Raw genomic sequence first — 16,031 nt, 5'->3', positions numbered from 1 at the left:
GTGGCATTATCTGTGTGGTTTAAAGTCCCGGAGGACAGAAACTTCAGAATTGAAGGGAGCATCAGAACATAACGTGTACTGATCATTCATTCACTTCTCCTTGTAGAAGTAAATAAACCTTTTCAATGCAAGACATCCTGGACTCCTGTCTACTCTCTCCACTGATGTATGGGCTGAATAATTAAAATCTCTATCATCGGGGACCTCGCCCCCCCCCCCCCGCCCCTTAACCTCACCTCAGGGATCTTGGCCCCCCCCCCCCTCACCTTAGGGATCTTGGCCCCCAGGTCCTGGTACTGTTTCGGGTTCTTCAGGAAGTTGACGAACTCCATGATTTCGAGCTTTGCCTCCTCGCATCCTGCCACGTCTTTGAACTTCACGTCGATCTCGTCTTTCAGGATCTTCGCCGTCGTCTCGCTGACGCTGAACAGCCCCCCCATCCCGCGGCCGGGACGCCCCGCCCCCGCTGGCCCCCGCCGCAGCATGAACAGCAGGAAGCCGATGATGAGCACCGTGGGGAGCATGCTCAGTAGGAACGTGCTGGACAGGAAGGACCAACGTTAGCATGGAAACGAACACAAACAGACAGGAAGTGACAGGAAGTGAGCGGCGGCGTCTCACCCGTCGCTCTCGGTGGAATAAACCACCGGCAGCCGGTTCTCGCCCTCGATGCCGAGCTCGTACTGAGCCGTCTCCAAGTTCCTCTCAAACGTGTCCACGCTGCCGATGTTGAACCAAACGTACTGCTGGAAAACAGTTCAGGTCAGTTTGTTTCCAGCCAATCAGAGCGCAGCGTCAGCACCAGGAAGACTCATCATCATTAGCAGTCTACTGGGGCGTCCATGATGTCTTACTGCAGAGTCACTGAACTGTGTAGTCTAGTATTCAGGTTCATTAACAGCTACTTTCAGCCACTAGGAGGAGCTCTAAGCATCAGACAGTAAAACCAGATAATAAGTATTAAAGTTTAATTATATTAAAGTATAAACTCACTCCGTCCACCGGCGTTTTCCCCGCAGAGAAAACCACTTTGACGTAACGTTTATTGACGACTTCTAATCGATCAACCTGAGAAACAAACACAGTAACAGCTGCTGAGTATTAATGCAGTACTACAAATACTACAATACTACAAATACTACAATACTACAATACTACAAATACTACAATACTACAATACTACAAATACTACAAATACTACAAATACTACAATACTATAAATACTACTACGACCATCACATGAGCTTATATAGATAATGTTTTATGTTGAAGACAAAAACAACTAAACAGTTTCATCATTCATCTTCAGGTGATGATGTCACAGACAGGTGATGATGTCACAGACAGGTGATGAGGTGATGATGTCACAGACAGGTGATGAGGTGATGATGTCACAGACAGGTGATGATGTCACAGACAGGTGTGCTCACCACTCCTTTGGACAGGTAGTTGTTGACGAAGTCCTTCCAGGTGACTTCTCTGCCTCCGTCTCTCAGCACAAAGTAATAAGTGACGGTCGTCCAGAACGCGACTCCGCTCAGGAAATACATCCGGAACTCCCGATCGTCCCACGGCACGTCTCCCTGAAACACACACACACCTGAGTCAGCAGGTAACGCACACACACCTGGGTCAGCAGGTAACACACACACACCTGGGTCAGCAGGTAACACACACACACACACACACACACCTGAGTCAGCAGGTAACGCACACACACCTGGGTCAGCAGGTAACACACACACACCTGGGTCAGCAGGTAACACACACACACCTGGGTCAGCAGGTAACACACACACACACACACACACACACACACACACACACCTGGGTCAGCAGGTAACACACACACACACACACACACACACACACACACACACACACACACACACACACCTGGGTCAGCAGGACACACACACACACACACCTGGGTCAGCAGGTAACACACACACCTGGGTCACCAGGTAACACACACACACACACACACACACACCTGGGTCAGCAGGTAACACACACACACACACACACACACACACACACACACCTGGGTCAGCAGGACACACACACACACACACCTGGGTCAGCAGGACACACACACACACACACCTGGGTCAGCAGGTAACACACACACACACACCTGAGTCAGCAGGTAACACACACACCTGGGTCAGCAGGTAACACACACACCTGGGTCAGCAGGTAACACACACACCTGGGTCAGCAGGTAACACACACACCTGGGTCAGCAGGTAACACACACACCTGGGTCAGCAGGTAACACACACACCTGGGTCAGCAGGTAACACACACACCTGGGTCAGCAGATAACACACACACACACACACACACACACACCTGGGTCAGCAGGTAACACACACACACACACACACACACACACACACACACACACACACACACACACACACACACACACCTGGGTCAGCAGGACACACACACACACACACACACACACACACACACCTGGGTCAGCAGGTAACACACACACACACACCTGAGTCAGCAGGTAACACACACACACACACCTGGGTCAGCAGGTAACACACATACACACCTGAGTCAGCAGGTAACACACATACACACCTGGGTCAGCAGGACACACACACACACACACACACACACCTGGGTCAGCAGGACACACACACACACACACACACACACCTGGGTCAGCAGGTAACACACCAGGGTTTCCCACAGCGCTCAGCGGCCGCCTTAACTAACGTCACGTCTCCAAAAATAATAATAATAAAATAAATAAATAAATATACTAGCGATATTCGCCGTGTGACTCTGTCATCTTTTCTCCCTTTCATTCCAAACCGTGACTGACAGTCTATCTTCTCTGCGCCGCAAGCTTTACAGCGCCCTCCGCCCGGACCTCGCCGCTTCCCGGGGCCGTGGACAAAGTGCTCGCTGCGCCCTCTCTCCCCGCGGGGAGGGACGGGGCCCCCTGCTCCCGGCGGGGAGGGACGGGGCCCCCTGCTCCCTGCGGGGAGAGACGGGGCCCCCTGCTCCCCGCGGGGAGGGACGGGGCCCCCTGCTCCCCGCGGGGAGGGACGGGGCCCCCTGCTCCCCGCGGGGAGGGACGGGGCCCCCTGCTCCCCGCAGGGAGGGACGGGGCCCCCTACTCCCGGCGCGACTGTCGACCGGGCGGACTGTCCTCAGTGCGCCCCAACCGCGTCGCGTCGCCAGGGCGGGGATCGGCCCACGTCAAAGGCGCAAGGGGTCTGCGGCGATGTCGGCAACCCACCCGACCCGTTTTGAAACACGTCAGAGGGTGAAGAAAACCCCGTGGCGCAATGAAAGTGAGGGCCGGCGCACGCCGGCTGAGGTGGGATCCCGGCCCCTCGGGGTCGGGCGCACCACCGGCCCGTCTCGCCCGCACCGTCGGGGAGGTGGAGCGTGAGCGCGTGCGATAGGACCCGAAAGAACTATGCCTGGGCAGGGCGAAGCCAGAGGAAACTCTGGTGGAGGCCCGTAGCGGTCCTGACGTGCAAATCGGTCGTCCGACCTGGGTTTAGGGGCGTGAGAATTAGCATCAATGGTCCGCTGGTGAAAGAGCTAAACTACAGCAGGGCCCTTGAGATTTTTTTCCACAAACCCAGGAGGATCGAAGTAGTGATGCCATAAGTAGTGACCTTGCACAACCTTGCACAAAATCATCATGTTTAGCCCTTTATTTATATTTTAAAAGCTAAAGATTTTTATTTATTATAAGAGATTTTATTATTGTATTATTTTGTTATTTAATTTTTTAATAAATAATTGTTAAATTGTTCCTCTCAGCTCTGCCAAAAATACTGTAAGTACTGACCTTGTTGAATAATTTATGTTTTGCAGTTAAAGTGGCACAATCATCATGTTTAACCCCGACGAAATGGTTACACCCCCCCCCCCCCCCCCCCCCCGGCACCACCTTGACCCACCCTGCACACACACCTGGGTCAGCAGGTAACACACACACCTGGGTCAGCAGGTAACACACACACCTGGGTCAGCAGGTAACACACACACACACACACTGAACTAATAATAAACAGCTTGTAGTGACTCAGACTGTCCAGCAGGTGGAGCTGCTGAACACTGACCTTCTGCAGACGACTGTACCAGTGAGAGTCCTCCTTACGGCCTCCTCGTTTCCCTCCTGCGCCTCCTCCTCCTCCTGCTCCTCCTCCTCCTCCTGCGCCTCCTCCTCCTCCTGCTGACTTCCCAGACGCTCTCTGAGTGTTGGCAGGTTTGCTTTCTGAGAGCAGATTCATGAGTAAAATGATGTAATCTGGATTATTAAGTATCACAGAAACCTGCTGATTGGTTTAATGAACAGGTTTTACCTTTGGTTGCTGCTTCAGCTTCACTTTGTTTGGCAGTTTTCTGACTGTCAGGAAAATATTTCTCAAAACCTGAAAACACAAACGTAGCTGTGAGGAAGAATCACAGAAATGATTCTGAATATTAAATCAGTTCCTGCAGATCTTTGTACCTTTGGGAGGTTTGGAGCTGAGTCTCCTGTAAGCTCCTAACAGGTCAGTCAGCAGGCTCCGCCCCCCCTCTACCTGTCCAGCAGTGGTCTGACACACCTGAGCAACACACACACACAATTAATACAACAGACTGGTACTGATCCAATCTACTGGACTAAACTAGATAACTGTACTTTTACTGTAATACTGCATACTACATCACTATAATACTGCAGTACTTTTACTGTAATACTGCATACTACATCACTATAATACTGCAGTACTTTACTGTAATACAGCATACTACATCACTCATAATACTGCAGTACTTTTACTGTAATACTGCATACTACATCACTATAATACTGCAGTACTTTTACTGTAATACTGCATACTACATCACTATAATACTGCAGTACTTTACTGTAATACTGCATACTACATCACTATAATACTGCAGTACTTTTACTGTAATACTGCATACTACATCACTATAATACTGCAGTACTTTTACTGTAATACTGCATACTACATCACTATAATACTGCAGTACTTTTACTGTAATACTGCATACTACATCACTCATAATACTGCAGTACTTTTACTGTAATACTGCATACTACATGACTATAATACTGCAGTACTTTACTGTAATACAGCATACTACATCACTATAATACTGCAGTACTTTTACTGTAATACTGCATACTACATCACTATAATACTGCAGTACTTTTACTGTAATACTGCATACTACATCACTATAATACTGCAGTACTTTTACTGTAATACTGCATACTACATCACTCATAATACTGCAGTACTTTTACTGTAATACTGCATACTACATGACTATAATACTGCAGTACTTTACTGTAATACTGCATACTACATCACTATAATACTGCAGTACTTTACTGTAATACAGCATACTACATCACTCATAATACTGCAGTACTTTTACTGTAATACTGCATACTACATCACTCATAATACTGCAGTACTTTTACTGTAATACTGCATACTACATCACTATAATACTGCAGTACTTTTACTGTAATACTGCATACTACATCACTATAATACTGCAGTACTTTACTGTAATACTGCATACTACATCACTCATAATACTGCAGTACTCTTGCAGTAGTACTGCATACTGTCCGGGCTTGTTTTGGCCCGGTTAGCATGTTAGCATGTAGCATCGTACCAGCCTCCTGGAGGGCAGCAGGAGGCGGAACAGCGTTCTGCAGCCGCCGGACAGTCGCAGGTATCGGTGAGCCATCTTCACACCGGAGAGCACCGGGACACACCGGGACACACCGGGACAAACACCGGAGAGCACGACGACAAACAGCTTTAAACGGGGCTCAGCTTCATCATGTTCGTTCTGTAACCCTCAGATCCGCCATGTTTACTGCTCAGAGGCGCTGCTGCCCCCTGGCGGCCGGAGGGGGAACTACGTCATTACATCAGCAGAAAACACACTTACATTCTCAGGTTGCTGTTATCAGACTCGTTTATTTATTTATTTATTTATTTGTTCTGAGGTTATTATAGAAACTTATGTTTCTGATATGCTTCCCCTCTCCTTTATCCAGCAGCTCAACAGTTTCATCCACTTTGTGCTCAGAATATGTATATATATATATATATATATATATACATATATATATACACATACATATATATATATGTCTTCCTTTGTTATGAGGTCATTATAGAAACTTGCAGTGAAATGAAAAGCAAGTAAGAATAAAAACAAGAATATAACAAATAAATATGTAAGAACAGGGGGGGGGGGGGGGGGGGTTATGTACATAATGTTATGGTGAATGTCCTTCATGAGTCCTGGCCCTGGTGGTGCAGCTCTGGTGGTGGTGCAGCTCCTCCTGGTGGTGCAGCTCCTGGGGGTGCATCTCCTCCTGGTGGTGCAGCTCCTGGGGGTGCATCTCCTCCTGGTGGAGCAGCTCCTGGTGGTGGTGCAGCTCCTCCTGGTGGTGCAGCTCCTGGTGGTGGTGCAGCTCCTCCTGGGGGTGCATCTCCTCCTGGTGGTGCAGCTCCTGGGGGTTGCATCTCCTCCTGGTGGTGCAGCTCCTGGTGGTGGTGCAGCTCCTCCTGGGGGTGCATCTCCTCCTGGTGGTGCAGCTCCTGGTGGTGCAGCTCCTGGTGGTGGTGCAGCTCTGGTGGTGGTGCAGCTCCTGGTGGTGCAGCTCCTGGTGGTGGTGCAGCTCCTGGTGGTGGTGCAGCTCCTCCTGGGGGTGCATCTCCTCCTGGTGGTGCAGCTCCTGGTGGTGCAGCTCCTGGTGGTGCAGCTCCTGGTGGTGGTGCAGCTCTGGTGGTGGTGCAGCTCCTGGTGGTGCAGCTCCTGGTGGTGGTGCAGCTCCTGGTGGTGGTGTAGCTCCTCCTGGTGGTGGTGCAGCTCCTGGTGGTGCAGCTCCTGGTGGTGTAGCTCCTCCTCCTGGTGGTGCAGCTCCTCCTGGTGGTGGTGTAGCTCCTGGTGGTGCAGTTCCTGGTGGTGCAGCTCCTCCTGGTGGTGGTGCAGCTCCTCCTGGTGGTGCAGCTCCTCCTGGTGGTGGTGCAGGCGCTGTCTTGCCTTCTTCACCAGGGTGGAGATGTGGATGGACCACGTCAGGTATCTGTAGCTGTGATGGTTCCTCTGCTTCTCTCTCCTGAAGTCTCTTTAGTCGAGTTGTTTTCCTTTCACCATGACGACAGCACCTCCACCTGCTCCACCTGCACCTGCTCCACCTCCACCTGCTCCACCTCCACCTGCTCCACCTCCACCTGCTCCACCTCCACCACCTGCTCCACCTCCACCTCCACCACCTGCTCCACCTCCACCTGCTCCACCTCCACCACCTGCTCCACCTCCACCACCTGCTCCACCTCCACCACCTGCTCCACAGCTGGAGGGTTAGTATATGTTTAGGGTGGAGCAGCTATAATTATATTATATTATAACTCATCACATTCTGCATTAATACTGTTGATCTGCTCTACTGTACTCCATCAAACACACACACACACACACACCGGGACACACACACACACACACACCGGGACACACACACACACACACACACACACACACACACACACACACACACACACACACACACACAGGGACACACCGGGACACCGGGACACAGCGCCCTCTGCCGGTGCCCCCCCCCCCCCCCCCCTGCTGCAGTGCATGCCGGGACAGTGATGGCTGCAGCTGATTCCTCTGAGCGGAGCTGCGGGAAATACTGAGCGATGAGGTAACTGTCAGGGCGGGAAACCTGCTGTATCCCGGGGTAACAGCCGGGGTAACAGCCGGGGTAATAACCGGGGGACAACCGGGGGACAACCGGGAGACAACCGGGAGACAACCGGGGAGCTACCGGGGGGAAGGACAGAGCGATGCTAATAGAGAGCTACATGCTAACCGGCTAACAGCTGACAGTTAGCATGTTAGCTCTGTGTTAGCATGTGTTACTGTAGTGTAGCTTAGCTCTCTGTTAGCTGCTGTTAGCCGGTTAGCAGGGCTGCTAACTGTCTCCGCCGGCTGTCAGTTAGCAGCCTCAGCTAGCTGGCTACATGCTAACTGACAGCAATAATCTGTCAGCTAGATCATGACGTCATCACATTCATTTGACATGAGTAGTGACGTAGCAGTGACGCCACAGCAGAGTGCTAACCTGTTAACTAGCCCGCAGGATGCTAAGTGTAGCATGTGGGCCTGACAGGTGACAGCTGAGCCTCAGGTGAGCCTCAGGTCAGCCTCAGGTGAGCCTCAGGTCAGCCTCAGCTTCAGGTGAGCCTCAGGTCAGCCTCAGCCGAGCCTCAGGTGAGCCTCAGGTCAGCCTCAGGTGAGCCTCAGGTGAGCCTCAGGTGAGCCACAGGTGAGCCACAGGTGAGCCTCAGCTGAGCTAGTCGATCATTGAACCAGTGCTAGCAGCATCAACAGAGTTACATCTTTGATTATTTGTAATTTTTTTAACCTAAAAGTTCAGAAAGCGAAACGTTTCAATAAGCCCCCCCCCCCCCCCCTCCTGTTTCTTCTTCTGTGGTAGGAGCGGTGTGTGGCCTGCAGGCAGCCTGGCTGGAGGACTATGCTGTGTTTATCCACTGGGTGGCGCCTCCTGAGCCGAGCTCGCCCCCCCCGCGCCACCGCTCTGTCCGTCACTATGTACGCCACCCGCCTGTACGGCACCGGGGGGGGAGGAGGGGGGGGAGGAGGCGGAGTTAAACCCGGGAGAAGGCCGGGGCTGGCTGTTCTCGAGGCGCCTCACCCCCCCCACCACCACCTCCCCCACCACCCGGGCCCCCCTCCCCCCGCCTACCCGCTGTACCAGGGTCGGCCGGACGGCCACCGAGGAGCTCACTTCCACCACCACTACCCCCCCCACCCGCCGCCCGCCCACCTGGCCCCGCCCCCGCTGCCCCCCCACTACCAGCACCACTTCCACGCGTATGGAGGCGGCGCGGCGGCAGCGCCCGCCGGGGGCAAAAAGAAGACGTGGAACTTCATCCACGAGAAGATGAGTTACGACACTTTCTTCACCATGAAGCGTCTGATCGAGCGCTCGCGGCGGCCCGACGAGGTTCTGCGCTGGGTCACCCAGAACCCCGCCAAGATCTCCCACAACCACTATCCCGTCGCCCTGCAGAAGATCGGACAGCTGCTGCAGGCCACGCCCCCGCCGCGGCCCGGCGGGGATGCCGACGGCGAGGCTTTGGGAGGAGCGGAGGGCGACGGGCGCCACATCCTGGAGCATCAGGACTTCCAGACGCTCTGCGGCGCCATCGTCAACGACTGCGCCAAGTTCGACAACTTCAGTATCGTCAACTGTCTGTACGCCGTGGCGGCGCTCGGTGAGTCCGCTGTCACCATGACGACAGCATCACTTGTACTTATTGTCATGGTGACCCTGTTAAGGCCAGCTGCTCCCCAACCCCCGGCCCGTGGACCGATACAGGGCCGCCAGGACACACACCTGAGTCCAGTTACTAATCAGACAATATGATCAATGTACTCATTGATAACTCCAGCAGGGCCTCACAGCTGTGTGTGTGTGTGTGTGTGTGTGTGTGTGTGTGTGTGTGTGTGTGTGTGTGTGTGTGTGTGTGTGTGTGTGTGCAGGTCTCTCCAGTGACTCTCAGGTGGTCCAGGTGTTGGAGGCAGAGTCTCAGTCCAGACTGAACCAGTTTAATCAGAAGGACGTGTCGATGGTGTTCAGCTCCAGTATGAAGCTCCACCCGGGCAGCCAGCACCCGCTGACGGAGGCCTGCCTGGCCGGCCTGGAGAAGAACCTGGAGCGGGAGCGCCACCCGCAGACGCTCTTCCTGCTGCTGTCCTACTACAGACTCAAGTGGCGCTCGCTGCAGCCGCAGGAAACTGCTGCAGCTGCACCTGCAGGCGGCGCTGCGACCACAACCACTGCTAACAACAACACACCTCCAAACCCCGAACAACTGCTCGCCAACAGGTGAGAGGAACTACCTGAGGAGGGTTCTTCTGTGGAGACTCTGTAGAGACTCTGTAGAGACTGTAGAGACTCTGTAAAGACTCTGTAGACTCTGTAAAGACTCTGTAAAGACTCTGTAGAGACTCTGTAGACTCTGTAAAGACTCTGTAGACTCTGTAAAGACTCTGTAGAGACTCTGTAAAGACTCTGTAGACTCTGTAAAGACTCTGTAGACTCTGTAGAGACTGTAGAGACTCTGTAGACTCTGTAAAGACTCTGTAGACTCTGTAGAGACTGTAGAGACTCTGTAAAGACTCTGTAGACTCTGTAAAGACTCTGTAGACTCTGTAAAGACTCTGTAGTGACTCTGTAGACTGTAGAGACTCTGTAGACTCTGTAGAGACTCTGTAGAGACTCTGTAGAGACTCTGGAGAGACTCTGTAAAGACTCTGGAGAGACTCTGTAGAGACTCTGTAAAGACTCTGTAGACTCTGTAGAGACTCTGTAGAGACTCTGTAGAGACGCTGTAGAGACTCTGGAGACTCTGTAGAGACTCTGTAGAGACTCTGTAAAGACTCTGTAGACTCTGTAAAGACTCTGTAGACTCTGTACAGACTCTGTAAAGACTCTGTAGAGAAACTGTAAAGACTCTGGAGAGACTCTGTAAAGACTCTGTAGTGACTCTGTAGACTGTAGAGACTCTGTAGACTCTGTAGAGACTCTGTAGAGACTCTGTAGAGACTCTGGAGAGACTCTGTAAAGACTCTGGAGAGACTCTGTAGAGACTCTGTAAAGACTCTGTAGACTCTGTAGAGACTCTGTAAAGACTCTGTAGACTCTGTAGAGACTCTGTAAAGACTCTGGAGAGACTCTGTAGAGACTCTGTAAAGACTCTGGAGACTCTGTAGAGACTCTGGACTCAGTTTGACTCTCTGATCTGAAACCCGTCTGTAGGAAAATCCTGCGTCTGGTGAAACACACGCTGGCCAGTGTGAGCGGCGTGCGTGACCAGGAGATGGCGCTGCTGGACGAGATGCTGGCAGCGTGCGCTCGAGAAGCCAGCAACAAGAGTCTGGAGTTAATCTTCAGCTCTCACCTGTTCTACCAGAACCGGCAGGAGAGGTTCATCAGCAGCCTGGCAGGTGAGACCGACCCGGTGGTTCTGTTAGTGCCCTGCTGGAAAGTTTCTGTCTGTACTGAAACCGTGTGATTCTGTAACAGAGGAGCTGCCCAAGAAGGTGGACAGCATCACGCCTTACACCATGGCGCTGATCGCCAAATACATCGCTCGCCATCGCCTGAGAGAGACGAGTCTGCTGGACACCATCGCTGACTTCCTGGTGAAGAAGGCGGAGTACCTGGACAGCAAGGTGAGCGCTACACAGAGTACTACGCAGTGGCAGGGCTGGACCATTCATTGAATTTTAATGCCCCCGTCTTTTCCAGCAAGTTCTTATGTTAGACCCGCTGGAGGAACGGTGTGTTTGTGCACAGATCTGGGGAGATGTAACATGACAGAAAGGCAGCGTTTGGTAGGAAAGGGACATCTAAAGTGGTGGTGGGGGGGGGGGGGCTGTCCAATAAGCAGCATTACAGAGCTATAAGGACGCTGCGCACTCACAAGCGCTGCGTGGATAGTCACTCAAACACACACGCGCTCGTTCACTCCAGATTCTGCGAGATTGGATCTCATGTGCGGGCGTCAGGGAGAGTTGAGATGTCTGTGTTACATTCTGTATATAATATATTAACTTCTGGTCGGTGGGATCTATCGCTGCTCAGCCTGAGAAACGACAGGTGTGGCGTTACACTATGATTTCCATTTATCTTTTTTTTTCTTCTTGATTTTAATTTATTTCAGGTTTTGCTGTTCAAACATATTTCAAGTTGAGTTCTGGTGGTTCAATAAATGCTGATGTTTCCAAATCTATAAATAATCGCAATTTCAATATCGATCAAAATAATCGTGATTATGATTTTTGCCATAATCGTCCAGCCCTACGCAGTGGTAGCGTGTAGTTGTGTTATCATCTGCTACAGGTGTGAGCAGGTGTGAGCAGGTGTGAGCGGGTGTGAGCAGGTGAGAACAGGTGAGAGCGGGTGTGAGCAGGTGTGAGCAGGTGTGAGCAGGTGTGAGCAGGTGTGAACAGGTGAGAGCGGGTGTGAGCAGGTGTGAGCAGGTGTGAGCAGGTGTGAACAGGTGAGAGCAGGTGTCTCAGGTAAGAACAGGTGTGAGCAGGTGTCTCAGGTGTGAGCAGGTGTGAGCGGGTGTGAGCAGGTGTGAACAGGTGAGAGCAGGTGTCTCAGGTAAGAACAGGTGTGAGCAGGTGTCTCAGGTGTGAGCAGGTGTGAGCGGGTGAGAGCAGGTGTGAGCAGGTGTGAACAGGTGTGAGCAGGTGTGAACAGGTGTGAGCAGGTGTCTCAGGTAAGAGCAGGTGTGAGCAGGTGTGAGCAGGTGGGAACAGGTGTGAGCAGATGTGAGCAGGTGTCTCAGGTGAGAACAGGTGTGAGCAGGTGTGAGCAGGTGTCTCAGGTGAGAACAGGTGTGAGCAGGTGTGAGCAGGTGTGAGCAGGTGTCTCAGGTGAGAACAGGTGTGAGCAGGTGTGAGCAGGTGTCTCAGGTGTGAGCAGGTGTGAGCAGGTGTCTCAGGTGAGAACAGGTGTGAGCAGGTGTGAGCAGGTGTGAGCAGGTGTCTCAGGTGAGAACAGGTGTGAGCAGGTGTGAGCAGGTGTGAGCAGGTGTCTCAGGTGTGAACAGGTGTGAGCAGGTGTGAGCAGGTGTCTCAGGTGAGAACAGGTGTGAGCAGGTGTGAGCAGGTGTCTCAGGTGAGAACAGGTGTGAGCAGGTGTCTCAGGTGTGAGCAGGTGTGAGCAGGTGTGAGCAGGTGTGTCTCTGTCCCCAGGTGATCCAGAAGCTGGTGTTCCCGTTCAGCAGGATGAGTTACCGGCCGTCCAGCGAGCAGCAGTTCTTCTCTCGGTTGGAGGAAGTCGTGGAGCTGAAAGCGCTCAGCTCGCCGCTCGCCACCGTCAACATCCTGATGTCTCTGTTCCAGCTGGGTCACTTCCCAGGCCTGGTGCTGCACCGCGTCTTCTCCTCTGCCTTCATCAGCAACGTCACCAGTCAGTACCGACCCGCCAGTACCGACCCGTCAGTACCGAGCTGCGCCGCCTTACAGTGTGTTTAACCGCTTCCTGTCGTCCGCAGACAGTCCGTACGCTCTGATCGTCCGGCGGTACCTGTCGCTGCTGGATGCGGCCGTGGAGCTGGAGTACCACGAGTACACCGGGCCCAGACTGCAGGACGCACACAAGGTTCTGATGTTTGACCACGCTCTGACCGCCGACGAGGTCAACCGCAAGTACAGGTAACGACTCTGACCCGGTCCGAACGAGGGCTTCGGTTCTGACCTCTGACAAGTTCTTCAGGCTAGCTGTAACTGGTTCTGGTTGTGTTCTAACTGGTTCTGTTCTAACTGGTTCTGGTCTGTCAGTTATAAAGGTCTGGTGGCCGAGGCTCTGCGACAGCTGGTCGGAGAACAGAACTACAAACAGGACGAAGTACTCGCTCCAGGATACTACACAGGTACACACATAGTACTACACACAGGTACACACATAGTACTACACACTAAATACTACAAACAGAGTACTACTGCAGTGTGTTGATGCTCTGTGGTTCTCCAGACTTTGTGCTGTGGATGGACGGTTCTGGTCGGGTTCTGCCCCTCCGGCCCGGTGCTGGTTTGGCCCTCAGCATCGTTCCTCCGTCCTGTGTTGCCGTGGCGACGAAGCCAGCTGATGGTGCGGTTACCGTGGTGACCTCAGAGTTCCAGAAGTTCTCTCCCTTCGCGGTGCTGGAGGAGGGTGGCGACCCGCCGATGCAGCCGGCCGTTGCCATGGAGCCCAGGTCCTTCCTGCCCCACCACATCCGGAGCGGGCCAGGGGCCACGGCGCCGTCGGGGGCCCCTCGGCCCGGATCCAACGGCGGGCCCTTGGACTACGGGCCCTACTACGTCCCTGCCACCGAGTACTACTCCGGTCTGGCCAAAGAGCATTCGCTGGAGAGCCAGGACAGCTCCACACTAAGCAGCCCCCCCTCCGACGGCCTGGCTCCACCGGGGCCCGCCGGGCCTGCCGCCCCAGACTCACTGTTCCAGTTCTCCATCGGGAAGATCCTGGAGGACGAGGGCGGGCCGGGGGCTCCGGGGGGCCAGGGGCCCGACCGCGAGCTTCCCGGGTTCTACGAGGGAGCGGCGTACGCCGAGGGGCCCGCCGCCGACAGGAGAACCTCCCCCCCGCCGCAGCTCCACCCCCCCGACCGACCCGACACAGACAACCCCCCCGCAGACCAGAGACAGATCAGGAGGTCAGTAAACCGGATTGGATCAGGTTCTCCATCCCATAATGTCCTGATGACTAACTGTTGTGTCTCTGCAGGATCATCATGTCCGTTAATGATAAATGGCACTACTGCCACAACTCTGAGGTTCTGGTCGGTTCTAGAGCCATGAGGGACCGGCACCTGAGACTGCTGGGATACATCATCCTGCAGGTACATAAGTACAGTCTTTAGGTACTACTACTACTAGTACTGCTAGTACTGCTAGTACTAGTACTACTAATAGTAGTACTAGTACTAATAGCAGTACTACCTGTTTACTTATTTGTGCGTGTTTATTGTACGTGTGATTACATCATCCCTCGTTAACGAGCTCACCTGATGTGTGAACATGTGACTGTTCTCTCTGAGTGATGCTAGCAGCTAAGCTAGCAGCTAAGCTAGCAGCTAAGCTAACGGTGTGTCTGTTTTTCTCTCAGCTTCCGTATCACGAACTGGAGAAGCTGAACGGCATCGAGGAGGTGAAGAAGTACCTGCACCAGAAGCTGCTGGACGTCCCACTATGACCCTGTGTGTGTGTGTGTGTGTGTGTGTGTCAGGTGTGTGTGTGTGTGTGTGTGATGTCACGGCTGGTCAGTTTTTTTAGACGCTTCGTCTCTCAAACATCATAAATTCTGCTTTTGTGTCACAAACTGAATATTTTGGGGTTTTTCTAAAGAAGTGATAATAAACTGATAATAAACTGATAATAAACTGATAATCGATCGATGGGAACATTGATTAGTAGGTCGGCTTTGTAAAGGACCTCCTTACTGCTTTCTGACCTCTGCCCATCAGCTCTCAGATTGATCTTCTTCCAAACTTAGTGTAAAATAATCAGCTGTGACATCATCATCCTCACAGCCTTCATCAGTCAGCGTGGTGCGTTCAAAGACGCTCAGTTATTCAAAGAGCTGTAATAATAAGGAAACACTGTCTCACCTGTGCAGGTGTGCAGGTGTGCTGGTGGGTTGAATGACAGGTGTGAGCAGAGAGCAGCCGATTGGTCCTTTAACGTGTAGGAGCGATCTGATTGGTCGCTGTGGATGAACAAACTGATAATATCCTTTGTTTTTTGGGGGGGTGGGGGGGCAGGGAGTCCCTTTTTATAATGTTTGGTAACCGTGGTGACGACGCCGATGATGCATGTGTGGGCAGAGCAGAGGATGATGGGTAATGTAGTTCTTTGTGTGTACGGCTGTATGGCGGGAAGTGGCAGGGAGTGTTACCATGGTAACGCTGTGTGTGTGCCAAAGGAGGAGGGGCCGGTAAATACTGTCGGGGGTCAAAGGTCAGATTATTTATTTGTGTATCAGGTGACGGACTGACGATGTTTGTTTATATTCTATAAATCTAAAAATAAATAAATAAATAAAGTCTATAAAACTGAAACAGTTCACACGCCTGCTGTCCTTTCTATGATGTCACTGAGTGTGTTTGGGGGGGGGGGATCAGGATCATGATCTGATTGGCTCAAAGCATGAAAGATCCTACAGAACATCATCAGTGTTTATCTTCCTCACTAACAGCTGATCACTGATCACTACTGATGAACTGATTTAACTACTTCATCTTAATTTAATGTATTTCTTTCAGTCAAGTGATCAACAGTGTTTAAGCTTCTTCATGTCAGAGTTTCAGCTGCATCGCTACACAAGAGTTCACTTACTCAGGTTCATGAGGAGGAGGCGGTGATGTCACAGTGATGTCAGAATGAAGTCA

At 52.3% G+C, this 16,031-nt stretch overlaps 2 protein-coding genes across 2 annotated transcripts in view; one reads left to right on the top strand and one right to left on the bottom strand.

Annotated features, from left to right (window-relative positions):
- The window catches only part of afg3l2 (AFG3-like AAA ATPase 2), a 13,943-nt gene extending 8,061 nt beyond the window's left edge, over positions 1 to 5,882 (bottom strand). The window contains exons 1-8 of the mRNA XM_062428991.1: positions 5,689 to 5,882; positions 4,499 to 4,595; positions 4,350 to 4,418; positions 4,107 to 4,261; positions 1,431 to 1,583; positions 994 to 1,068; positions 622 to 746; positions 267 to 540 (exon numbers count right to left, since the gene is read on the bottom strand). Coding sequence (XP_062284975.1) covers positions 267 to 540; positions 622 to 746; positions 994 to 1,068; positions 1,431 to 1,583; positions 4,107 to 4,261; positions 4,350 to 4,418; positions 4,499 to 4,595; positions 5,689 to 5,763 — 1,023 coding nt within the window. The 5' untranslated portion in view covers positions 5,764 to 5,882. The remainder of the gene's footprint in view (positions 1 to 266; positions 541 to 621; positions 747 to 993; positions 1,069 to 1,430; positions 1,584 to 4,106; positions 4,262 to 4,349; positions 4,419 to 4,498; positions 4,596 to 5,688) is intronic.
- A 1,795-nt stretch (positions 5,883 to 7,677) lies between these two features.
- fastk (Fas-activated serine/threonine kinase) lies at positions 7,678 to 15,685 on the top strand. The gene is made up of 11 exons (XM_062429509.1): positions 7,678 to 7,741; positions 8,537 to 9,338; positions 9,607 to 9,952; positions 10,886 to 11,073; positions 11,153 to 11,301; positions 12,835 to 13,051; positions 13,137 to 13,296; positions 13,423 to 13,514; positions 13,616 to 14,297; positions 14,369 to 14,483; positions 14,750 to 15,685. The coding sequence occupies exons 2-11, from the start codon at positions 8,576 to 8,578 to the stop codon at positions 14,834 to 14,836; spliced, it is 2,799 nt and encodes a 932-aa protein (XP_062285493.1). The 5' UTR covers positions 7,678 to 7,741; positions 8,537 to 8,575; the 3' UTR covers positions 14,837 to 15,685.
- The last annotated feature ends 346 nt before the right edge of the window (positions 15,686 to 16,031 follow it).

The sequence above is a fragment of the Scomber scombrus genome, chromosome 11 (assembly GCF_963691925.1).
Source record: "Scomber scombrus chromosome 11, fScoSco1.1, whole genome shotgun sequence".
Classification (NCBI taxonomy): Eukaryota; Metazoa; Chordata; class Actinopteri; order Scombriformes; family Scombridae; genus Scomber; species Scomber scombrus.
This window is presented reverse-complemented; position numbering and strand designations above follow the sequence as displayed.

Bases quoted from the DNA above. Each gene is read 5' to 3' on its own strand.
- fastk (XM_062429509.1), top strand. From the start codon at position 8,576: ATGCTGTGTTTATCCACTGGGTGGCGCCTCCTGAGCCGAGCTCGCCCC. The intron at 9,339-9,606 runs GTGAGTCCGCTG...GTGTGTGTGCAG, and splicing joins GTACGCCGTGGCGGCGCTCG to GTCTCTCCAGTGACTCTCAG. The intron at 13,297-13,422 runs GTAACGACTCTG...CTGGTCTGTCAG, and splicing joins GAGGTCAACCGCAAGTACAG to TTATAAAGGTCTGGTGGCCG.